General features: G+C 34.0%; 1 protein-coding gene across 2 annotated transcripts in view; it reads right to left on the bottom strand.

Moving 5' to 3' along the window:
* Positions 1 to 27,980, bottom strand: part of LOC127840982 (structural maintenance of chromosomes protein 3-like) — an 85,237-nt gene that overhangs the window by 47,614 nt on the left and 9,643 nt on the right. Inside the window, exons 1-2 of one of the 2 annotated variants that reach the window (XM_052369454.1) lie at positions 16,838 to 16,987; positions 1,087 to 1,162 (exon numbers count right to left, since the gene is read on the bottom strand). In XM_052369454.1, the coding sequence (XP_052225414.1) occupies positions 1,087 to 1,162; positions 16,838 to 16,852 (91 nt within the window). In that variant the 5' untranslated portion in view covers positions 16,853 to 16,987. Of the gene's footprint in view, positions 1 to 1,086; positions 1,163 to 16,837; positions 16,988 to 27,980 lie in introns of those variants that run through there. The other variant, XM_052369455.1, reaches the window with a different exon arrangement.

Raw genomic sequence — 27,980 nt, 5'->3', positions numbered from 1 at the left:
GGTTTATTGCACGTCAGACCAAGAAAAAAAACTTGTAAAGTCATGTCCAAAATTAATGAGGGTGGTCGAAAATTTTTCAATTTTTTTTTTTGTAACAAGAGATGTGTTTGTCAGAAACACAATGCCCCCTACTGCGCCACTTTGATTTATTAATTGTTTTTTATCATTTGGCAGGTACAGATAATTATCTCCCTTTGAAGCCAATACTTCCCTTCAATTTTTTTTGTTGATCTTTGACCTTGAAGGATGACCTTGACCTTTCACCACTCAAAATGTGCAGCTCCATGAGATACACATGCTTGCCAAATATCAAGTTGCTATCTGAAGGGACATAGAAGTTATGAGCATTTTTTCGAAAGCTAAATGCAGAAACCTAAACGCAAAGTGCGACGGAAAGACAGACGGATGGTCCGATCACTATATGCCCTTTTCGGGTGCATGAAAATCGCAAAACAATTTAAGAGACTTAAAGCCTGAGATACATATCGATCGATTATCGATGACCTTGACCTTTCACCACTTAAAATGTGCAGCTCCATGAGATACACATGCATGCCAAATATCAAGTTGCTATGTTCAATATTTCAAAAGTTATTGCAAAACTTTAATGTACAGTAAGTTTTGGGACAGAATTTTTTTACCTTTGACCTTGAAGGATGACCTTGACCTTTCACTTCTCAAAATGTGCAGCTCCATGAGATACACATGCATGCCAAATATCAAGTTGCTATGTTCAATATTTCAAAAGTTATTGCAAAACTTTACTGAACAGTAAAGTTTTGGGACAGAATGACAGACAGAAAGACAGACAGGCCAAAAACCATATACCCCCGATCTATCGATCCGGGGGCATAAAAACGATTATTTGGTTTTGTTATTGTCAGTAGTCAACTTCCGCACAGACATTTACTTGTATATATTATAACGTAATTTTTCATGATTTCAGATGTAAATTTTCTGATACATATTAATCCAGACCGATTGATGTTACAGGAAAATATGATCCCTGTATATACATATATACTTGTTTAACTTTAAACATAACATAATTTCAACCTTTATTACAGTGAAAAATCCAATGTTTACCTATAACATTATGTTTACTACTAAATGGTTCCACCACAGTTTGCTCACGATAACTCCGGAAACCTTGAATAATAACCTGAAAAGAGATCAATGACCTTAATGAACAGTGTATAGAGGCCTTAATTTGTCTTCCATTATCTTAAATATTTCTATATGAATGCATTTTTTCTATGCAAAATCATTTTTAAATTATAAAAATTCGATTTGCATATACTTACTTGTGTTAATGATAGAATGCAAACAACTGAAGCTGTAATATTATCTTTATAAGCTATATAATTACATGTATATATCTTTGCTGATGTTTTAATGTTTATTTGGCATATTTATTGCTTTTGGGAGCGAATGTTGGGCTATTGTTCAGATCAAAGTGTTGTGCAAGAAACAGCTGTGAATCTGTTGTATGTGAATTACCTTGTGTCAATATCAATCAATAATTTCTGTGGTTTATTTTTTGTTGGAATTGCTTCGCATACAACACTGATCAATCTTTACTGTGCACTTCTCCACAATTAAATCATGACCAGTTACTTAAACAGATTTGTGATTGCAACCAGGTATAATAAATTCTGGCGGAAATAGTGCTTTTCGTGCATATATTACCAAAACATTTTTGACACATACAAAGTTTTAACAAATCACCATAATCAAAGTAATGACAGTACTGGTGTGACGATGCTTTTGAAGAGGATTGGTACGAAAGCAGTCTTTCCGAAATACCGTCGGTCCTCGGATTTTTCCGATAATAATTTTGAAAATCCGGAAATGATTCTAATATTACCGGACCTCGTGTCCGGTTATAAAATTATGGCGAATTTTGGAATTCCATAAGCTATTTCCAGAAAAGTTTCAAGGCAAAAGTGGGAATTTACTGAGTTATTTATGAATACTCCAATCATGTAAAACATTTTTTCATTGGTTGCATTTCTTGAATAACGTACATGCATATACGGTATCCGAAGATTTTTGCTGCGTCGTCAATGCAAATTACACACTACGTCATCACTATATGAGTAGATTCGCAAAAGGAGAGAAACGATACCATATACTTTTGGTTCCCGTTATATCCGATTATTCGTAAGCAAGCAGGGCATTAAATTAATCTGATAATATTAAAATATTGTTAAAAATGTCATCTTTGTCTTTCGTCGTCATTTTTTACTTTTTGGGCCTGAAATAATCAGTCTGGGCCGGAAATGGCTGCAGGATTATAGGTACCAGGTTCTTCCCCAGGCCATTTAAGCGCCCCTTGCCGGGGCGCTTGAATTTCGAAATCAGAGTCCCCGGGGCGCTTGAAATTTTCCGATCAGTGTATTCTTCAGTAAAAGAAAGTGGAGATTGTCCAAAAAAAATCAAGGTTTCCCTATCAGTGTATCAATATTCCCTGTTTTAAAAGAGCACTCGGTACCTACTTTCACAAGTAATCGCCATAAACACCACATGGGGTAATGGATAATCCACTGATAAGAGAATAGCATGACGCGCGTATCGATTATTCTAGCCACATTACACGGTCATTTAAATGCTGACAAGGATGTATCTGGTAACTTTCCAGTCGTCAAACTGTGAAGTTCATCGTCCAATCGGTTACGCGAATGCTTATGAGGGCGGGGTTAACTATCGACCATTATTTTTGATTGACGTCGGGCATGAAGTAAGAGTTTATCGCAGCTTGATTAGCAAGAAGTTGTACCATTTGAGTAATATAAAACCGGTAATTAGTACAGTACAGAACATTAAAGACGGTTTCGGGCATCATCATCACACCTTTTTACTGTAAACAAGTGTTACCTATGACTCATAATTAATACGAGAAATTAATTGCAAGTGGTAAACAATTAATTATTATTGCGAGTAAGTTGTGCAAATGACTCCCGGTTACAATTATGTGATAACAATTTATTTAATGTCCATTTATAGAACTGATTCACCTCGTTTTTCTGACATTTATTCGACACGTAATGCGCTTTAACAAATTTTCGTTGAATTAATTACGCACACTTGTAAATGTTTCGTCCGATAATCGATAGTTAGAAGACTGATGATGGCAACCGGCCGTGATCCTCGTGGACAACGTGATTTTCATGCATAATTCCGTCAAAACATTTATTCGACTCGTAAAGTGTGTAAACAAATTATCGTTGAATTTATAACGCAACCGTTAATATTTGTTGAAATCTCAAATGGAAATAATTAAATTTGTAATCCGAAACGCATTACCGTATGTCAATGTTAACGCGTTTTTAATCCGAAACACACTTCCGAATGTAAATGTTACCGCAACGTTAACTATTTTTGCTTCAAATTAGCAGTGCAAATTTATTTTGTGTCGAATCTTTTTCTCAATTAAAAAGAGCGCGAAAATTATGCAGCATATACAACGTCACATCTATTGCATACAAATGGCGTGTATTGAGCGTTTTAACAAGCACACAACAGGTCAGGGGATTGACGCATATTCAGAGGCAATATTTCATCAAATCTATAAATAGTCACTTAAAAAATGGCAAGGTTTGTGTTAAAGAAATAACTGAAAGCTTTTATCGTAAATATTTACCAGAAAGAGATTGATAAAAACGGAATAAACGGGATTATCGGGTAATAAATAGAAACTTGAAAAATAGTAAGTATACAGTAATAGAGTCGGGTTGAAACGGATGTATTGGGGAATCGTTCGAGTCGGGATTTTACTATCTGTGCGGAAAAGATTTATAACAATTAAACAATATAAAAAAATATATTTTTAAATGACTGGGGGATTTTTTTGAAGAGTCATAGCACACCAAATGATGTCTTTTGACGCTGTTTTTCTTTGAGTTATAACGCACCACAGAACGTGAATTGACACGTTAAATTAAAAAAAAATCAACGTCGGGAGGGGACACCCCTCCCCAACCCACCACTGGTTGGCCCCGGGGCGCCTGAACAAATTCCTGGGGAAGGCACTGATAGGTACTCATGGCCGGCAATAAATTATAATTTTGGGAAGGACTGCGAAAGCATCAATTTAAGTATATCTACATCACCATAATTGTGTATGTGGGTATGAAAATTTTGTCTACGAAAAAAAATGGGTATGAAAATTGTGGGTACAAAAATTATGCCAAAAAGAAAAAAAAAATTGTTACATAAAAGAAAATGAGTACGAAAAAGAATTTGGGTATGTTTTAGGGGTACGGGGAAGAAGTACCCTTGGGGAACTTGACTCATTCAGCGAAACTGGGAGGCGGGTTACATTTTCGATCAAATATAACAAGAAATATCTTTAAAAAGATTTTCGACGTGTATTTTCTGTTCCACTAATCTTAAAAAACGTTATGTTACAGTAAAATGTTTGTGGGTTATAACATTACGTTATGTAGCATATATATTAAAAACTTGACAAGCTCTTTAATTACACCATGCTCTTTAATTTCACATGTATATCATACCAAACTTTATATTTCGTTGTTTCCTTTGCTAAGTTAATGATGTTATGTGTACGGACGTGATTTCACATGCCCATGTGCATGAACATATAATTTTTCTCTTTTGATTATTGCTTTTTTCTCTAATTCAATAAGCTTAGGCATGTTTGTTCGTTAAGTATGGCAATAATTTCATGATGATTCCCGAAAGAAGGTATGAGCACATAGTCGAATACGAGTTCGCCCATGAACACATGGTAAGGTTAACTTATTCTCCGCGATATGACCTAATGTGTTTAAAACTGAAAACAATATCCAACAAACTAATAAATTATCAAACATAGTGTGTGCACTGATGTGGCTCTTTAATTTCTGTTTGAAAAGTGTGTTAAATATGCAAAATGAGAGAGCACGCATAAGAGCGAGTTTCATATTTGTAGAATGGCTATTATGCTGTTTATATACCATACTCGCTTTAACGTTTACAAATGTCAGGTTCGAAATAATTTGTTTTCTTTACACTCATGATCGCGTTAAACATTAATTATACACGTTTTCATACTCAATTTATTTACAGAATCACGACAAATGTCAAATACAATACAGAAAATGCATAGTTGTTTCATTGATCTATAAACATATAATGGATTGAATATAACTGATTTAAAATTAATGTTTTCAAACTATTATTAAATATTTTTCCCAGAATTTGCTGTCCTATTTATAGCTGAGCTTCATTTACCTTTATCAATGATAATCAGCGAGGTATCTGATTAGAAAAATCGAGCCATCTCAACCGGACTGGCTCAGTCTTTAATATAGGTCGCCATTGTGAATTTTTTTTTCATGGTATGATAACTTTGACGAGCTGCTTCGCAGCATCGTCAAAAATCATTACATGCAAACACAACTATGCAGTGTTTTTTTTCACTTATAGGGGAATGGTGGCGGGGCCCGTCCAAAGGGAAAAAAAATGCGTCGTTTTTTAGGAAAAGGGGAAAATAAAAAATTCACTTGTTTATATGTAATGATATTTATGATATTAATACACATGTTTGTATGAATATAATATTCACAGCCGAATGTCTTTGTCCTTTTTCTTAAAATTAAAATATATATCAATGATTTTTTCAACATTAGTTTCCGACAGTTCAGCCTTAGTTTAGTTTAAACCTATTTATTTTAGCTCGATTGCATAGAAAGTAATTCCTACTTATTTGAAATGCTCTCGAGTCTGTTTCCTGGGCCTAGAACCAGTACTTGGTGTCTATATGGGAGATCGAAAGAACGCTCCCACAGCGGGGATCGAACCCGTGACCTCCCGGTCGCTAGGCGGACACCATATCCATTACACCACGGCGACCCAGTTCAGCCTTCATGCACAGTGTCAGTTTATTAACCATTTTGAGTCTAATTGGGATCTTTTAAATCGATAAAATGGCAAATTTGAGCATTTTTTATCAATAAAATGGACCAAATTGGAATGATTTTATCAACAAATATTGACACAATATAGATACATCAGGCTTTTTCCTGGCCTTTGGACAAAAATGCAATTAATGTGAAAAGTCCACTGATTTGGGAAAAACTATTTAATATAACTCTTTATAATAATTCAAAATAATATAAATCATAGTTATATACTTTGTTAGTTGTTTATGAAATAAATTTTAGATATATTTATCATGATTATGAGACAGTTCTTTAAAAAAAAAAAAAAAAAAAATTTTTTTTTTTTTTTTTTTTAAACTTCTGGATGGGATTTTTTTTACAAAATGGGGGAAAAATATATACTCTTTTTTGAGGGGTATGGGGCGGAATATCGGCCCCGAAATTGCCATAAAAAACACTGCTATTGGACATTAAAGTAATGACTAGTGTATATCATTATTTAATATTAAAACAAATAAAAAATGCATTATATTGCACAATAGACTATGTCATTGATTTAACAGTGGTTACAAAATGGCTCAGGGAATAATCTAGAATTTACTATCTATGGGTCCCTGAACTCGCAGATTTTAGACCAATAAGTTCCAGGCCAAAATTAATGAGTCCACCTTGAAAAAGAATGGGTCCCAAATTTTGAATGATACCAAGTAGTGAAGAAAATATGTCTATTTCACACTAGCTCAATAACTATACTTGCATTGAACTTTTAATAATATCAAAAACTTGTTGAAACCAAAAAAACAAAACAAATTCAGAGTTTTCACTATCTTGTTTGCCTTCACATAGGCTATAATATTATCTGTTACATGAATGTAACCTGTTATAACATTTCAACTTGATTCAAATCGATGATAATATTATTGTTAACATCCGAATTGCGAGCTTGATAATATTAAATATTGTTTACGTCCAAATTGCGAGCCGTTTACCTACCATTATTAAAGTTTAGATTTGTTTGTTTTGGATTATTAAGCTTTAACACCTTATTTCGGAGGCATTTTTTCTGTATTATTTATGACTAAGTTTCACAAAGTTAAAGCAGGTTTTCATCAGGGGACTCGAGAAAATATCATAACACATTCTATTTTAAATGGTTGATTCTAATTGGTTCGTATTATACATCAGCGGCTTGACTAGAGCCAATCAAAAGACTTGCTGGAGTCTTCAAGCCTCATTCCCTTAAACTTAGCGCTCATTGCTACACTTTTGACTCGTACACAAGATGGTTTGTACCTATCAGGATTCGCGTATGCGTTAACGGATACAATTGAACTTTACCGGTACGCAACACTTAACATCAAACATCGTACCCTAACCCTTACAGGGATTTCAATAGACGCAGAATCCTGCGTTTTGACGCGAGCAAATTAAAAATGACTCATTCAGTTAACATCTCGAGTTCCATGGTAATAAATCCCGCTGTGCTCCTAATTGAAATTAATGTTTCAGTATTTGAAACTCGGTCTATAATCGAGGGAATACCCCGGGCGTTGTTTATCTTATCTCATCTCTTCCAATACACATGTCACCGTATAAATAGTGCGTGCCCACTAACTGGGTAATTAGCAGCAGTGATTACATGATAATTGATTGACCATCCGATAATTGCAGGTTTTTTTTCCAGACTTTTCAGACGGCACGGTTAAAGAAAGTCTGCAAAATTAATTAAAGTAAAAACCATATTAATCAAAGGTCTATTAATTACGTAGATCCAATAGTAGATCTAAGTCCAGCGAGTTTTGTCAGTTGTTAATCCACCGATAAAAACGAGTAACACCCATCTTATATAAACTGGAATCACAGTTCATTTTTATACTAACAAGTAATAATACTACACATAAACATTGAGAAAACACATTTTCTCGATTAGATATCAATTATCCGAGTAGAATTAAATTGCTGCGTCATGACTCATGACCTTCGACATTGTAAATGGCGGACTAAACATTCAACCCGCGTTCAATTCAAAGCTGGCGATTCAAATTGCATGTGATGGCGATTCAATAGTGGAGAAAGCATTAACTGGATTTAACAAACATTTGATAAGGTTTGTTAAACCCGATAACAACAAGAAAAATTTGGATTATTAAAGTAAAACTTCTACAGGTAAGGCATTCCAAAGTGTACATATTTCGGACATGTGTAAAGTATTCGGATAAACAGTTATACTAGATGTTCCATGCATTTAGATTGTGTTTTGTTAGAAAAGCTATCTTAAATTATTTAAATGTGTTAAAAGACTTAAATGTGTTATAAGGAAGTATATTTAATGTACCAATTCATTAAAATATGTTGTGTTATGTATCATGGTATTGTTATTTAATAAAGCAGTATAACTTTTTAAGATATTGTGTTAATCTTAGAGCATATTTTTATCTAAAAAATTGAATAATACAGACAAAAACACAACGCGCTTCAAAATTGACCCCACCATTTTTCAATTTTTTCAAACCCCCGCTTTGTCGATAGTGGTAAATAACTGCGTACCGGTAAAGTTCAATCTAGCCATGCGTCCGAGTGGACGCACATATTTCAAAACGATGCGTCTATTTCGATATTTGTGCGTCATCGACGCGGGACGCACATGTAGATTATTCCCTGATGGCTCATACTTTTAAAAGTTGCAAAAAAAAATTAAAGTGGCAAAATTGGGTGGGGAATGAAAATTTTAACCCAGCCATAACCCTTGGCTGTATTAATAATCCTTTCAAAAAATATTTTTACCACAGCGAGGAAAATATTAATCAAGTGAAATGTCTTTAGACAAAAAACAATGAATGTAAATCGGGTGCAGATTGTCCACGTGGAAAATTTAATCAGGTGCTAATTGTTTTTGGCAAACAAATTTACGAGATCCGAATTGACAATGCAAAAAAGTCGTAGGGAGCCGATTGTCAGGGTGCTGTTCGTCCTGCTTATTGCAACTAATCTGATCTATGGTTGAATACCTGCGGGTATCTTTTTCATGCTTCAGTTGATCGAATGTGGAATTTTTGCATATGTTTCTCTCAATAAAGTGTATACAGTTTGTATGGGTTGAGGAGGGATTAGAAATAGGGCTTTTGGTGCAAGAACCAGTGCCAGTGGCTTGCAGTGGCTTACAATGACCACGGACTCTAGATAACACGGATAAGAAACGGGACCGTTACGCCAAATATCTTGTTGTGTCTAAGTCACATGACCGTGTCGTAACTATCGATCTTTTATCGAAGCGCCGAGGTTATACATTTGATGTACCCACTCACGTATTTTGTTAAATTATAGTTTCATTTCTAGGCCGATTTTGACAAATTATATATCATTAGAAAGCTTACGTAACGTAGTTTTCAGATATATCAATATATATTAAGTTTTTCTTCTGATTTCGGCAGCCCGGCGAGTTATAACTTTAACTTTTGCAAATATCATACCGTTTTGATGTTTTAGAATCTAGATTTACGGTTGACATGTTCGTACTTCATACCGATTTGTAGCGTTTATATTTGGAGTTCAGTTTTAAAAATAACATCTTGCTTAGGAGAATAGAATTCTGTATACGATAGAAAAAAAAATGGTTTAAAAATGAAAGCAAGTAAGGAATGAAGGCGGAAGAAAGTAGCGCGCGGTCCTAACGAACCGAACTGATGCTAAGGTCTTGGCGATTATGCTTTTGTTTAGATACCGGCCATTGAATTTCCTTTGCCATGATTATTATATTTTTTATGGAATATATTGAAATATTTTGTTCTAGAGACATATAAATAAAGCTAAGTATTAATGAAGCTTAATAAATTAACGATTTCAGCTCTTGATTATAACACAGAAAGGGTGTTAATTTTGTGATGAAACAGCGTATATAGCGGACCCTCTTGATGTTTTTCAGCTTTGCATACTTCAAATATAATGGGTGTCAAAACATTCATCGTTTGTTGTTTATTATCGAAAAGGTAATTATGTAAAATTATATGAAAGGTTATTAACCATAAATTATCAATTATTTAAAATTATTTAAAGATTCTTGAAAATCACGGTCAACTGTCTATGCATGTATATTGAAATATCTTTATAAGTTATCAGAGTTATAAATATATAGAATTCTAAATTATAACTCTGTATTATTTGTATTTTTCGGAAAGATTATTTAACCCCGTTGTGGTCAAATGAGAATGCTGTTTTTAATCATGTTGTTCCGTACACTACCATACACTCTGTATAGGACTACGAAATGACGGAGTTTTTTACCGGTACCCGCTAAATACGTTAAATGTTAAGTATTAGATTTTTTAAATGTTTAAAATGTACATGTATAGGTATTAAGCACTTATAATTATTATGATTAAGCTGGCTGACATCTATACAGTATTTAGTTTATGGCAATCTGTATGGGCAGATGACTATAAATGTTTTCAATACGCTACATATCTTATAAACGCAAAATTGAGTATTTGGCGTTACATTACTCCAAGAAATGACCACTAATACCACGAGAAGACATGGAGGTATCATAAAAAGTGTAAACTGACCAGACATTGTCACCTGTGGTTAGGGACCAATATACAAGTATAGGTCCCTGCTGTGGCGTATGACACCATAGTGTTATTTAGTATTGGTCGGCACAGTATCTGATCATCATCATAACGAGATAATTGGTTTGTGCTGAACACAGGGGCAATAAAACCACAGATCTATCAATAAACAAGATTATTGAGATATCTTTTATTAAACACCGCGATAAAAATGCTCAAACCACGGACTCTAGATTACACGGATAAGAAACATGGCAACATTCTCAGAATCATCACTGCTATATGTGTATAGCAACCCCCTCAAAAAATTTAACTCACAGAAATCTTAAATGTTTTGATGTAATATTAAAGATCTCATTTAATACTGCTCAGATCAGTTTGAAATATTAATTGATCTCTACTACATCCAAAGTTATGGTAATTTGAATCTTCGGAAAAAATGCCATTTTGGGGAAAATTATGCCTATTAAAAGCGTTCACATTTTGTGTCGATTCGCCGACCCGCTTTCTATAAAATTTGGCTTCTTTTTTCTGTATAATTTTTTCTATACATGGTATCATATTGAAATTTGGCATACTGATGGCATTTTTCCTGTAGATTTCAATAAAAGCATTGATTTGTTGATCAGAAATTGAAATAGTACCCTAATTTTGATTTAAAAAGTGCCAATTTTATATATTTTTTTGTCAAGGAGCATAACAGCACAATATATTCGTTGAAAGTATAAAAATAACTTAACTTAGTCTTACCACATTCAACAAACTAACTGCAATAATGTCAAGTGTGTACAAAAGGGAAAATTCAATAAAACATTTCAATACATTTAAACTATACACAATTTCTCAAAGTAGGTCCTTTTTGTACAGTTCGTATGATGCTTGAATAGCTTGATATTTCTCATGTTTGGAAAACAGCCGGCCATTGTCTTCCAATTTCACTCTTCAAACAATCAGGAACCATCCAGTCTAGAATTAACTCAAATTTTACACTTTGGATATCTGCTCGCACTGACAAAACAAACACTCCTTTTTGTCTACATGCTGTCATGAAATTCACTTTCATTTCATTGCCTTCTTTTTTTACAACACACCCAGGGTACCAGTTGTTACCATTTTACAGTTATGTAGTCTTCTTCTGATACAGCACTCCTTCTAAATAGAGGGTGGCATAAAGGTTAAGGGGTGAAAAAAACTGTTCAAAGGTGCTCAGTTGGGTGTTAATTCAAAATTATTTACATTGTAAGTGTCTCCAGATGGATAAGTGGTACAATGACAGCCAGGGATCATATTTTCCCGCATCATCAATCGGTCTGGATTTAAATGGGGGAAAAGTGTCAGAAAATATATATCCAAAATCATGACAAATTACGTTAAAATATAAACCATTGATTTTGCCATTCATGAAGGTGGTATAATAAATGTACAAATTTAATTCCCTTAGGCATTTTTTTAACGGAACATACGAGTTTTCTCATTTGGTTCTATCATTTGCTATTTCATTGTTGTTTTGTGTGCTGTTTTATCTGACTTTTCATCGTTGTCAATATTATTAATCTGTCATTCTGTGTGATTTGAAATCACGCATCTAAACTTCCAGTCGTGGTTATTCAACAACAAACAATAAAGAACACGAATTATTTCGATTCTATCACGTTTTTTACTAAAGATTTATACGATGTATATTATTTTTCTTGTGTACTAGTTTATGTGAATGTCCGCCCATAAAAATAACTTTCGGCTGTTCTGTCGATCAGATCCGCGACTTTCATTCATTTATTGCCGGATTATTACGCTGGTGGAAAATGTATCAGCATGTTTTGTTTAGTTACAGAGCGTGCTTTCAGGTCCGCCCATCATTATTGCAGGATTTCCGATTTTCTTCTTTGTTTATATGAAAGTTTACTGTTTCATGCATTAAATGCACAATGTCCACGTGGATAACATCAAGGTTTTCATCTCCCAAGAAACTGTCAACGATTTTATCGTGGATGAGTACACATTACGGACCGATTAATTAGTGTGCTAGGTATAAGCCATTGAAATAGCGATTGATATTGACACGGGTTATTCACGCATGACAAATACACAACAATGCGAATCTTCGCTGCTTGGGGTCATAGTCCACCTTATCACACCTTATCGAGATAAGAATGTAAATAGGGTGTGTTAGCATGTGCACTGTGTAATCCATTTCATGACATTGAAATTTTAGCAAACAGAATCAGACCGACTGTTTGGGATTTTCAATCGGTCTTTCATGACCCCAATCGGTCTAGGACCGACAAAACCGAAAAAAAATATGATCCCTGCCCTGATGACAGCCACTGGAGTAAGGATTTTGAAAACTTCTACTGTGGCTGCCTCATGTACCGGGTATATGGCATTTTGGGGAGGTAAGGAATTCAATTGTTTGACTGTTCTTGGGTATAAAAGGAATTTATTTGTCTAGGAACAAGCAGGGTTCGACACTAAGGCACGTCCGACAGACATTGTCTAGTAAGATCGGTGGTAGGGCTAGTAAAACTGTGGGCTAGCTTGTCCGACTGGTCGTACATACAAAATCTATACTGATTCATATAACTATAACTAACCGAAAACCTTTTTCTCTTAATGTGTAAAATAACTATTGTATCCATTATTTACATCAGAACAAAACTAGCATCTATAAACAAACGCTGAGCATTCACATGATTCATCGCTATTTTTAGACGCGAAGGAGAGCTTCCCGCAGAAATAGCTTGTTTCCATTGGTAAAGTTGTCATGAATATTAACCCTTTGCATGCTGGGAAATTTGTAGTTTGCTAAAATGTTGTCTGCTGAATTTCTAAAATTAGCATTTTCTTCAATTTTTTTCAAAGAATACTATCAGAATAGCAAACAGTTTGGATCCACATGAGATGCCACGTTCTGTGGCGTCTCATCTGGATCCAAACTGTTTGCAAAGACCTTCAAAATTCGGTTCCAGCACTGAAAGAGTTAATGATTTTCTGCAGTGTCGTAGAACTTTACATCATGTTTTTACAACTTCTATCGAAAATCGGTATCGTCAATGTAAACATTTTGGCGTAGCAGACGAGAGAATGTAATTTAAAGAATGGCTTTGTTCAAGATTGGATTTTCGTCCGACAAATAAGTTAATAAAGAAGAATCCAATGGTAAAACTGACACAGATTATGATGGAAAAGGGCCTTGGAGCTGTGGTAGCATGGAGCACAGCGGTCAAGGAGGCCAGAATTTGATAAGATTTAATAAATGTCACCTGCTGTACAGACATCATTTGTTAAACTGGTGATAAACAGTGAAATTACAACAAACAATTTATGTTGTTAAATAGTTTTATTTTATTTTTTACTCCTTGCGTCAAAATTACATTCTTGTGTTCACTAATTATTTTCTGATAAAACCTGATTAAACAGTTACATGACACAATTCTGTTTATTTGCTATGTCATTTATGGTCTAGTAGACATCAGATTTGGGTTAGTACATTTTAAGAGGAGCTGGTCCGATGGTCTGGCTGTAAAAAAAGTTAATGTCGAACCCTGACAAGAAGAATATCAGGAGGAATGATGGCAACTACATGGTGGATAATTGTTTACAGCATGATGAGGCGGAATTTTGTTCTGCATGTTTCAAGTCATTCTCTATAATATTTATAGTCCGAAAGTCGTCAAGAAAACAACTTTCCATATCTTCTGATTTGCATCATTTTTATCGGTTGAATATTTCAACGACAATTTCATTTATCAAGGTACTGGATTTTTTTTAAATTTCTTGGTTATGTCTTATGATGGAGTTGCAGCAGAGTCCCACATCCTTACAAAAGGCACCTGGATACTCTTACACCTTTATCACAGCCAGACACACTAAAAAAAATAACAAAACATACCAAAATATATATTTTTACAAATAACATACATATAAAACATCATTTTTGTAATTATCCTTCATTATTTGACATCTTTGCAAAATCTCGAAAAATGGTACGAACAAGATTAATAAAATTTTAAGTTCGTACCCAATTCAAACAATCCATTATTTTACGTAAATACTTATAGAAAAACGCAGTTATTGATCTATTTCGATTCAATTTGTTATTATCAACCATTTCAATGCGTTTATTAGAGGTATGCATCTCACGGGACTGTTATATTCAGTGACATAACTTGATTATTACTCGTGTTTTTCGTGTCAAAAAAGCGAACATTGCCATCAATGCGAAAAGCTGGTTTTAATATTTATAAAATATTATTTGAACATAATTCAAACCAAATAATATCGAAAATGATCATAACAAACCTTTTCTTTTGTTTTCTGTTGAGTTTAAGCGAGTATGGTTTAATTAATTCAGATCGTCACAAACGATAATGATTAGCGAGGCAAAACAAAAATGGCGCCTCCCTCTGCAGAGGTCAACCGAGGTCGCATTGTAGAAATGCGCGTCTTTGTTTTAAGATGCGATACCTAATTCTCATTTGCGGAAAAAAAAATTGGTATCAAAATTTAAGTTACACTTTCTAGTTTTTATAACTATGTTCAAAATTTTGTTCGGTCCATCGGAAGTAATATTATTCATCGTCAAAGTCGGGTACTATTTTCTCGGCGTAGGGTGGTCCTATGTAAATTTTGAATGCATTGTAGTAAAGTTCATTCAGTCGTGAACAAGATGATGTCAATCTCATAAATATTCATGATGTGTAGAATATCTGCATTTGAATTGTAAACACACACATGTTTATGCAAGTAGTCCGAAAGTTGGCATTACGCGATAGCGATATTTCTGCCCTGAATTTGTTCAATTAACAACATATTTACTTATCATCCTGAAATAATAATAAAATGAATTTTATATGAATAGAAAGATAAAACATTTTTCTTTTAATAACTTTTTATTATTTTGATTTATATAATAAAATAATGGTTTTATTGATCATTTAGTAAGAGTGGTATTGGTTTTTTCTGCTTTTCTCCCATTGAACTGATACGGAATCGGCTTTTATGGGGGTTGCTAATGTGTAATCACCTAACAATTCGTCTAAAAATAATTTATATATTTGAGTTGAAGACGATGTACTGCTGTATAAGTCTAAATAAACTATCTGTCTGCCTGTCTAAATCTAAGCCGTCATTGTCCCAGTGAAAAAAAATCTGATTTTGAATAGATTGACATGATGCCCTGATGTCAAAATACGAAATGACCCGCGTAACACCGACCGTGAATTTCAAGAATCTTTAATAAAGTGATAATTTAAGGTAAATAACATTTCATTTAATTATACATAATTACCTCGTTGATAATAAACAGCAAACGATGAATGTTTTAGACACCCATTTTATTTCAAGTATGCATGCAAAGCCGAATAATATCGAGAGGGTCCGCTATATACGCTGTTTCATCATAAATTTAACACCCTTTCTGTGTTATAAACAAGAGCTGAAATCGTGAATTTTTTTTTGATTCATTTATAATAAGCTTTATTGATATATTTCGTGAACAAAATACTACTATATATTCCATAAAAAATATAATAATATGGCAAAGGAAATTCAATGGCCGGTTTCTAAACAAAAGCATAATCGCCAAGACCGTAGCATCAGTTCAGTGCGTAACGAACGCGCGCTACTTTCTTCCGCATTCATTCCTTAATTACTTTCGCTTTTAAACATTTTTTTTCTATCGTATACAGAATTCTATTCTCCTAAGCAAGATGGAATTTTTAAAACTGAACTCCAAATATAAACGTTACAAATTGGTATTATGTACGAACATGTCAACCGTAAATCTAGATTCTAAAACTCCAAAACGGTATGATATTTGCAAAAGTTAAAGTTATAACTCGCCGGGCTGCCGAAATCAGAAGAAAAACTTAATATATATTTATATATCTGTTTACTACGTAACATAAGCTTTCTAATGATATATAATTTGTCAAAATCGGCCGAGAAATGCAACTATAATTAAACAAAAGACGTGAGTGGGTACATCAAAATGTATAACATCGGCGCTTCGCTGTACGCTTATTGTAAAAGATCGATAGACACAACACGATAAAACGCACGGTGGTTAAACATAAAATGTGTATTTCTTGTGTTTAGCTATAAATCCATTAATAACAACAGGAATATACTAAAAGTTATATTTTTTGAAAGAGGAATTAATAAGCAACAAGATAACGTATAAACCAATAAAATCGGATGAATAGTTATTGCATAAGATTGAATTTACTACAGTAAGGGTCAAATACTCGATTCATCTCCTATCAATATAGTATATACACTCCGTGCAATGACCGAGCATCTGACAGTAAATCTGACAGTCACATATCACACATAAGAGCTAATGCAACTAATGGATACTATTGTTAATCTTTAAAAACTTTAACTTGCCTGTTTAATATACATATTATTGCTAGGCTTCGTCGTTTATTAAAGGAAAGGCTTCAATTCATAATTCGGTCTTTTGTTTATGTTTTTATAAATTAAAATGGCGGAAAATCGGCGGCAAATTCTTACATCCATAAAATTAATTAATTATTTGTTTATTTCGCATTGTTTTAGCACATTGGTCAACTTATTTGAATTTCAATCTTATACAAATATAATTTATTTAACCATGATTTTGCTTATTAAGTGAAAATTACTGGATGTCTACTATTAAATAATTACAACTCATATTGAACGTAAGCGATTTACCACAGTTTGGAAGGTTATTTTACACTAAATCTAAATCCCATAGAGAATCATGAAAGGGCTAACTTATATGTTATTTTTCCTGCCGTTTCATTATTTCAGTATGTGCGAGCTAAGTTTCAATTTATAGGTGAAACTGTCTTTTTCCACAAATTGGTATGTCATGCAACTTCTGAGAAAATTCAAATCACCGAGATACAAGAACCCTCAGAACACCAGGGTTTCGGCAGTGAGATTTCGACGAAAGCACAACTCTTCAATAAAATTTCCCCAAACGTTCATCTTCAACGTCGCCCCCAATGAAATGCATCCAAAATATTGCAGAAACACATAGGATACAGGGAATAACAAAGGTGTGAGCGCGACCGCTAAATGGCTATTAAATCAGAGGAGAAAATGAACTCTTTAAAAAATGAACACAAATCAAAAGTGTTTCTATAAGTAACTGTCGAAAACATATATTTTCACGTAAAACTAATACGAGACTAAATAACTAAGCAAATCCAGACGCATCTATTAAAATAAACAAAAGGATCATGATAGCCATATATCGCTCACACCTGAATTGACATTGTGATCTTACTTAAGGAGAATTTTTTACTATCCACAGTAACAATAAAGTTACTCCCTTACGGGGCCCATTAATCTGAACCATGGTCAAGATTTGACAAAATTTTGTAAACTTCTACTATATAATGTAGTTTGTTGTGATGCGTTTGATAATAACTTTTCATTAAGTACCTTAAATGAAAACATTTCACGTCACAGCGGGGCCAATTTTGACGACATCGTTATGATTTAAATAAATTTGGCAAAGAGCCACCATATGAGGTTACATGACAACGATTACAACGTCTAGAACGGGGCGATCTCTTGATCGGAGGAGGATAAATACGACCTAAGCTTAAGGATGTCAGTGAGTATGATAATTTGAAACCCGATTGCATAAACGGGAAAAATGATGCCTTGTTCATTGGTTTTATTGCTGTGCGACATTTCACACGGATCCTTATTTGTGAATACCGATGTCATGCAACGGCTTAAATAATGCCGCGCTTAATTGGTTTAATTGCCATGCGATATTGGACACGTATCCTTATTTATGAAAACAAGTAACCACAGGACAAGGCCCATTTTGATCCGTCGGACATCATATGGACACACTTGATCGATGACCACTATATCGATGTTAAATTTTAGACCAATGGACCAGTTTATACCCCAGGCATGATTGAACATCATATGAACAATACCGTCGACGATTACTTTACAATTTTACATAACACATATAACATATCTGAACCTTACGGTTTTGGCGAAGAAGACTCGTTCAGTTTCCCATATAAAATATAATTTTAACACGTGTTATCTACATTTGCATCGGACCGGAACGTTTAGAACAACTTTGAAAGCGGCTTAATTTTCTGTGAATGTTTGAGGAATATGCTCATTGATTAAGGAAATGTCGTTTGGAGAAAATTGTTGACGACGGACATATAACAACATAATGTACGACAAACACGGGGCAACATTAGCCAATAATAAACACTTCGTGAGCTAAAACACTGATAAAATATTGTAAGCGACATGTGTTTCAAAGATACAGTACTACACATTGTGACACATTTTATCATGAATAACTTGTATGTTTTAAAGATATGATTGAAATAAGGACTTCTTTGCAACGAACAAAATATCACAGTATTTTTTTAAAATAGAAAATTCATTGTTTTCGATGCATGATCAAATATCAATTTAAATCATAGTTATAGAAAATTGTTTTACGCCACTTTTCAAAATATTATTTTCTTCAACTTTTCGTGATCATACACCGAAAGCAAGAAATATCCTCTACACATTTTATTGTCACTAAATTATGTTAACCATGGATAAGATTGGCTCCAGAATAAAAACAAAAACAACAACAACATCATACGCCACTTATAAAATTCCTCGAATGAAGTATAGAAAGAGGCGATAACTTCATGTGATGACGGTAAATACGACCAAAACTTAATGATGGCATTATAATTTGAAACCCGATTACATAAACGGGTTAAATGATGCCTCGTTTAATTACCGTTCGATATTGGACACGTATCCTTATCTATGAAAACCGAAGTCATGTTAGGGTTTTAAGAAACATTCGGTTCATTGGTTTGATTGCCGTGCAATATTTACACGAGTCCTTATTTACGAATACCGACGTCATATATATAACGGTTTAAATAATGCCGCGTTTCAACTGTTTAATTTCCGTGCGATATTGGACACGAATTTTTATCTCTGAATACGAGTATAAATGACATGGTCAGTAAAAAAAGGAAATCATTTTTGATTTAACGTGGGCTCCGACAACGTTTTGAGGATTGATTTAAATGATCACATCGTTTATTTTTCGTCAAGGAAGTTTATAATAATGACAGTTTAGGCAACCAGTATAAGGAACATATTATTACTAACACCATTACTATGCCAATTCCCCGTTTAGTTTGGGACTTGCTTACTTAAATCGCCATTTCTCAGAACAAGGTGTCGCATTATTTTTTATGCCGATTCTATCTGTTTATATTAAACGAGATTCTCTTGTATAGTTTCATAGCGTCGGGATCTTTTATAAGGACGGTAGTGCTGCCAAATAGTGGTTATAAAGGAAATATGTATTGATGCTTCGGCATATATATAGAGAATAATATAGAGAGGTTGACGCATAAGCATAAATGTGCAGAGGTCTACCGATAATTATTAAAGCAATCCCTTCGACAGTCAACCGTCGAAAAAAATCTAGTTGCTGCATAAATAATAATGACAAATGAAGCTGCAAAAAAGTTATCAGCAATATGATAACAAGTAATTTGCTAACATTAATGCCATATTTAATTTGGTTAAAACGTGTGGTTAAGTATGTGGCAAGACCCCAACGGTCGTTTGCCTTGATCTCGAGTGGTCCATGAACCTTTTCTATGTAGTTTCGCCTCTGTAGTTCCGCAGAAATTTAAGCTATTCTTCGTTGCTCCTACTTTTAGCATTCTTTTTAGCGTGCTAACAACCTTGCTTCTTCAGCTATGATCACTTTATTGAATCCTTTGGCATACAATTCAATACGCAAACGTGACGTGGTGAATTGTGTTTTACGGATGGAGACTACTGCTGATTCGTGTTCTTTCTTACATTTTGCATATCCTATCTTTTTATTGATTAAATCAATTCGGCTTTGAATGCTCAATTGGAAAAAGTGTGATTATGATGGCATCCTTTTTCCAAAATGTTGAATTTATTTTTGTCAAAGTTATTGCTGTTAGATTGTCTATATAAACGAGTATTGTGTGACCTAAACTAACTTTGGGTTAAAATAAACTATCATCTGCAAATTAAAACAATGAATGAGAAAGTGGATTTGGGAACTTCTTGGCAAAAACGTCAACGACATTAAATGCATTAAAGGCATACATTTCAATATTGGTAAATGGAATTAATGCATTTCAAACAATGCCCTACCCAATTATCACCGAATCAGGGCTGAATTGCCTACGGACTTAATAGCAAAGGAGCAAATGGGGAGTAAGTTGGTGCCTTTTTCCAAGTTCCTTATTCCTTATTCAAATATGGAATAAGGATCAGTTCCTCATTCCACATTCAAGCTTAACATATTTCGTAAGTAAATCAAAACAAAATTACTCGAACGCATTTACTTTATGTATTACGTTACATATTAATGTTTCTTCTTCGCGCTTGCATAGTATTTGTTTTCTAAACCGAACCGGCATTTTCTACTTCGAATACTAACTTCACATCAACAAAACCTAAATCACATAACATTATTTTACATTTATGTGATACAAAAAATGCAATCTAGTTCATGTCAACATGTTCATTTTTGTTAAAGTTCAGTTCTCATTTTGTATTTTTGCCTTATTATGTAGAGGAAAGCCTGAGGCCGACACAAGGAGCACTTTATAGAGGTCTTTTTTTGCCAAGAAATTCCAGAACAGGTAATACTGGCTAATAGTCACAGTTTATTATTATAATCACACACTCAACTAAACATGTTTATGATGTTGAAGGTGACTTAAAAAAATCAGGTTTGAGGTCACTCGCGCCCTTGCCATTATGTTAGTCATCATGCAACTTGAAACGATTATTTCGCGTCCTGGCACGTAATGCGTTGGTTTTGTTGGTAGTGGATGTTTGCTTTTGTTTGCGACGCTCACATTTACCTCATATTCTACAGTTTGTTTAATCATTTTTGGAATGTGGCTGGGTCCCTAACAAACGCTTCAAAATTAAGAATAAAAGTGTTTTATGTATTTTATTTACTAAGATTCAACTTTTAAGTTCCAATTTCGGAAAACTATATACTTTCTCCATTGGAATGTGGCCGTATACAGGTCCCAAATTTCAACGAAAAAACAACAACAACACTGTATGCTAATTGCTTGGTTACTTTTGACCGCTGTGTAAGGTTAGTATTACGTGCTGAAAACAGTCACTGACAGCTAGACACCCAGATAATATCCGACAATCTTCATCAAGACCATTAGTAAAAATATTTTATGAATTGACTCACAAAAGTAGTTTTTGCCTACACATATTCATTAGAAAAGTAATTGTATTGATAAGTTATTTATTTTTTTATTTGTTCTTTTTAACTTGCATTACATATTCCAATATTTAGCTTGTTAAACCTCAAAGATCCGCAATCTTCAGATTCTTATCTACCTCCCTACCATCTGAGCAAACTGATTGAAGGAATTATAAGAGCAGCATCGACATACACTTACTAAAATAAATGTTAATGTTGCAATGGTGGTAAAGTGAATCAATAAATCGCAAAAGTCTTTCCTCCACATTTCTTGACCAGCGTTTCTAAGATAATGTGTCTTTTTTGTTGAAAAGGGCTAATCATAAAGGGGCAAATGTTAAAATATTCATGACTCAAATAATCACCTTATAACACTTTACAATGTCTTCACAAAATGTGTTGCTTTTCTTCAAGAGATATACTAGTAATAGACATGCGAAAACATTGGTAAGTAAATTGATAAATACATTAATTACTTACTTAATACAAAAAGCACACACAAACAGGCTGTTCGCGGTAGATTAATTGCTGAATTCATAATATATATATATATTCAATAAAAGAACGTACTTATTGAACTAAAATACAAATTGCCGTTATCATTTTATTCTGTTACTTACAATATTGATATCTGCGAATTTGGTTGGTTTTAAGTGTCTTCACATTAACGAACAGTAAATTATGTCCTTCTATTAATACCACATCAATTGATGTTTGATTTGATGTAAAATATGCATAATATGCAAAACTCTTACTTTCAATTTCTTTTAGTGTGTCTTTTACAATTATTTGTTGTGATTTTAAATAAAATAATGCCTTAACTTTTCTAGCAATTAAAGTGTTTTAATATTCCGTTTTCATTAGCAAGATACCTCAGAAACCTGGTAGTGCTAACAAAACTTTGACTGGTTTACATGTCATTATATTTACCACAAGATACATATAAGTCCTAACTAGAGACATAGAATAAACATGCTCTGTTATTTGTCACAAACATTGAAGAATCACTACTATTAAATTACACTTTTAGCTTAGAGGGATTTTTTCACGTTTTGGTACATTGACGAAATTGAAAAAAAGGTTTCATATTTGCAAATGTTCGTTGTAGTTAAAGGGGCCTTTTCACGTTTGGGTCAATTGACAACATTGAAAAAAGTTGTTTCAGAATCTCAAATTTTCGTTTTAGTTATGATATTTTTGAGGAAACAGTAATACTGAACGTTTACCATGCTCTAAAATAGCCATTATATGCATCTTTGGACGATTTAAAAACCCGAAAATTATAAAGCGTTGCAACGCGAAACGAATTAATAATTTGGAGAGTTTTATTGTTGTCGTTATATTTTGTGAAACAACGAGGATTGGTTATATGAAGTATAAAATACACCTGTCACTGTTTCCGGAAGTATGGCCGAGTGGTCTAAATGGGAGACTTTTTACTCCAGGACTCCAGAGGTCTGTGGTTCGAGCCCTGCTGAGGGTTACCTTTTTTCTTTTTTAAATTTTATTCTTGAATTTTTACTGGAGCTTTTTATTTTCCAATATTTACATTTATCAATATAAAGCATTTTATGACAAACTTCAAAACATGCCAAAATCTGTGAAAAGACCCCCTTAAGGTATTTGCAAGGAAACAGTAAAACTGAACATTTACCATGCTCAAAATTTCCATAATATGCATCGTTTGACGATTTAAAAACCTGAACATTATTAAGCGTTACGAATGTGAAACGATTCAATAATTTGGAACGTTCTGTTGTTATCGCTATATTTTGTGACATTACGGGGTTGATTATATAAAGTGGAAAATACACCACCCACTATATAAGCACTAATGACCGAGTGGTTTCAGTGCTATTCTTTTACACCAAGAGTCAGTGGTTCGAGCCCTGCTGAGAATTACTTTTATTTTCTTTCATTTATTTTAATCCTGTTTTTTACTTGAGCAACTTAGAACCGATGTTTACATTTATCAATTAAAAACATTTAATGGCAAACTTCAATAGGTGCCAAAATCTAAAAAGGTTCCTTTAACTGTTTTGTATTTTAGGCACATGATTCTATTGCAAATAAAAAGCTCTATTTACTGGTAGGAATATACATAAACAGCTTAAATTAAGAATCCTAACTGCTTGAATTCATAATAATTTCATGGTATGTTTTAGTGTTTCAGGCGCATAAATTCATTCGAGGCAATCACCGAATAGCTCTAGAATGTCAGTTATTAGCTATTTGGCAAGAATACAATTTTAAAGCCTCATAAACACTCAAAATGAACGATTATTTCGTATAATATTTCGTAAAATAAAGTTAATCCATTAACAATCAGTGTTCCTTGTAGCAAAAGCCACAACTTCAACGTCAGTTGTGGCATGGTAACATAGATATAACGAGATACAAAATGCTCGTTTTTATTTTTCATGTGAAAAATATTTTCCATGGGAATTTCTCACGACGTTATCCGAACATTAACGAGCGATTTTGACTTTGGGTAGCGTGGAAAGCACGACGTATTCTCACGACGTTATCCGAACATTAACGAGCGATTTTGACTTTGGGTAGCGTGGGAAGCCCGACGTACTTCTCATGATCGTTAATACTTCTACCAGGATCAGGGTCGTGTTCATGTATACTTGTTGGTATCTTGGTTTTCAACAAAGTAAGGGTCAAGTATGTGCCAATAAATCACAATTAAGGGAAATGGCGTCATAATTGTCCGTCTTGAGGATAATGTTAACAACTGAAAGACAATCTTAAATTTATAACACTATTTCATCAGGAAGAACCAACGTTACAATATGAGGTTCGTACGATTCGAGTGAACAACAATGTATGCATCAATAAGATGATTTAAAATGTTGCAATACAAGCTCTTTTCAACTAAAGCTTACCTGTATTGACCACGTCATTGCATGTTTATGACAATTTGAAGTCAAATGTTGTTATTAACATCTGAACGGGTTTTAAAATGGAGTGATTTTGTCTTGTTATAACCAAAGTGGCTTATCGTGTAAATGCTCGTAGCTGTCTACCTAAAGCAATCCATAATTGGTACGTTTCTACTTTAAGCAATGCATGGTTCGTACATTTCTACTTAAAGCAATTCACGGTTCTTACATTTTTACTTGCACCCATGCATAACTCGTACGTTTCTTCTTTAAGCAATGCATGGTTCGTACATTTTTTACTAAAAAGCAAAGCATGGTTCGTACACTTCTGCTTAAAATAATGCATGTTGTATAGTTTTACTTAAAGCACTCCAATATTAGTAAATTTCTACTTAAAGCATTGCATGGCTCGTACACTTCTACTTAAAGCAAAGCACAATTAACATGTTTCTGCTTAATGCAATTCATGGTTCGTACATTTCTACTTAAAGCAATGCATGGTTCGTAAGTTTCTACTTAAAGTCATGCATAATTCGTACGTTTCTACTTTAAGCAATTCATGGTTCGTTTATGTCTACTTAACGCAATGCATGGTTCTTACATGTCTACTTAAAGCATTGCATGGTTCGTACATATCTACTTAAAGCAATCCAAGATTCGTAAATTTCTACTTTAAGCTTTGCATGGTTCGTACATGTTTACTTAAAGCAAAGCATAATTAGTAGGTTTCTACTTTAAGCGATTCATGGTTCGTACATTTCTGTCGTAAGCAATGCATGGGGTTCGTTATTTCTAATTGAAGCAAAGCATAATTTGTACGTTTCTGCTTTAAGCAATTCATGGTTCGTACATTTCTACTTAAACCAATCCATGATTCGTGGATTTCTACTTAAAGCAATGCATAACTCGTACGTTTCTACTTTATGCAATGCATGGTTTGTGCATTTCTACTTAAAGCAATGTATGTTTCGTAGCTATCATCTGATAAGCCCCCGAGTTCACACAAAATTCTGACATCGATGTTCGATTTCATCCATGGTTAATTTTTGTTTATTGTTATCGTTTTGTGAAGTTTAATGTTCACACAAAATTGATGTATACAATAAAAATCGATTTTAACAAACGGATAGCAATTGCGGGCGTCTTCATTGCATGCTATAATGTACTAATCGATGTTATCGTAAATATCAATGCCACAAATAAATCAACTTGTTTACATCAACAAGTTTAAGAATTATCGAGTATGCTTGTTAATTGTTCAGCAAGATGATATAACTAGTATTTGGAAAAAATGAATATTTACTAAAATATTTGAATTTGTTCGAATCTGAAGCAAAAGACAACACAACACAGCAACAGCGGACACTTAATCTTTAACTGAAAGCAGACATTCCAGATGAAATTCTTCTTAGTACAGCGGACAATACTTATTGTATTTACACAAACGACATCTAAATTGTGAAAACGTTCACGTTTTCAGATGGATAGAATGACTATATCTACCGGTACATATGTACTTAGACATACAATACGTGGATCTCCATTTTCCGTAAATACGATCCACTTTCGTTTTGTTGTAATCAATAAATAAATACCTATAACATACAGGTTAGTGTTTATAACGAGTGTGTTTATACGGACTACGTTTATAAACTAAGTAAATTGTGTTCTTGTGAGTGTTTTTATGAGTTTCACGGACTGTATTTTACAGAAATTAGTGTTAATAACTGCGAACAAAGATTAACACTTCCTAGTTAAACTAATGAATAAAATATGCGAGCTAACAAAGCTATCGCGTGATCAACACCAGTATTTTTTGTCCGAGTTGATTTTGTGCATTTATTAAGCAACGCTGTCTTCATTCAAAGTAAATAAACACCATCGAGAACAGCAGGTGAAAACAGCCAACTTTTTGTGAGTATCGGACCAGGTGTTGACAGTCTTGCTGCATTTCCCGTATATATTTATACAGCCATGGAACCAATAGGGGATTACCAGGATCGACCATATTCCCGCGCATGTTTGGAGACAATTCTTGAAAAGAACCATGACGATGAAAGTGGGTCTACTGACAGTGGACTGACAGCAATTAAGGCAGACGATAACGATGTCCTCTTATTAGACAAACTCCTTTCTTCGATCGATGATGTAATGAAAAACCCTCATGAAATTGTTGAACCAACTGAACCTCATGAGGAATCCGATAAAGCCACCGCAAGAAAGAGTAAGTCTGCACTGAGTTCTATAATGCGTGCACTTCGTCTGTCAAAGAAGCAAAAAGCTATACAACCTTATTTTTGCGTACCAAATACACAGCAGCAGATGTCAAATCGATTCATACAATTTGATGTGCAGTTGGTATGGCATTTCGACCTAAAACAAAGAAATGATGCCACAGTCTTCAGGACCAACGGATGCGTTTGGGTTGGAGAATTCATAGCTGTGGCCATTAGTGAATCAAATTTAGTAAATCTTATTGATGTTAACAAAAAGTCAGTGGTTTCCACGTTCTTCTGTGATTCGCAACCACTGTCTATTACTGCAATTGCAGATGGGGCGTATTTGATGGTTTGCTTACCCGACTCTTGCAGAATAGACGTTTTGACCATTTTCAACAGATGTATAACATGTGTACTCGAAATTGACTGCGAAGTTCCTATTTATGACGTTGTGCATTTATACGGCTGTGAATTTTACGGTTTGGACCCGAAAACAGGTACACTGCTTAAAATAAAGTTACGGGGACTGAAACTATCGAGAGTTTTTTCGAGCGAAAGAATCGACAGAGTGTTGAGAGCTTCGAACAAGCTCACGTTTAACAAACGATTGGCAATATTATATGTATCACGTTCCGCAAAAAACGAAGTGGTGGGGATAACAGCGAATGGTGAGGACGCTTTCACATATTTTCACAAGGATCTTCAGTATCCGTTCCAGGCTGCAGTGCACAACTCCGGTTACGTCTTCTTGACAAGCGCAAGAAGTAACGTTCTACACGTGGTCACCGAATATCTGGAACACAGAACAACACTTCTGAGCGGACAATTGCTTGGGCCTCGTGCTATTTGCTTCAACGACACTCAGGATAAGTTAGCTGTGGTTGATTCTACCCCAGGAAAGGAATTGCGAATTTACAACCTACAAATAAAAGCTAACTTAAATATGTGGCGCTGTTTAAGTACAAAAACCACGCATTAAAAAGGATTTTCCTAGAACAGTTCGTTAAACATAAACATCACTGAAAGACATGCTGTGATCATTATCAAATTGGAGACAAAATTTAATTATGGCTTTTCAAGCATATTAATTTGTAACTATAAAGACTTTTACTTGTGTACGCCCAGTGGCTAGAAAGGTCCATTTAATTAAC

Source organism: Dreissena polymorpha, chromosome 8 (genome assembly GCF_020536995.1).
Source record: "Dreissena polymorpha isolate Duluth1 chromosome 8, UMN_Dpol_1.0, whole genome shotgun sequence".
NCBI lineage: Eukaryota > Metazoa > Mollusca > Bivalvia > Myida > Dreissenidae > Dreissena > Dreissena polymorpha.
This window is presented reverse-complemented; position numbering and strand designations above follow the sequence as displayed.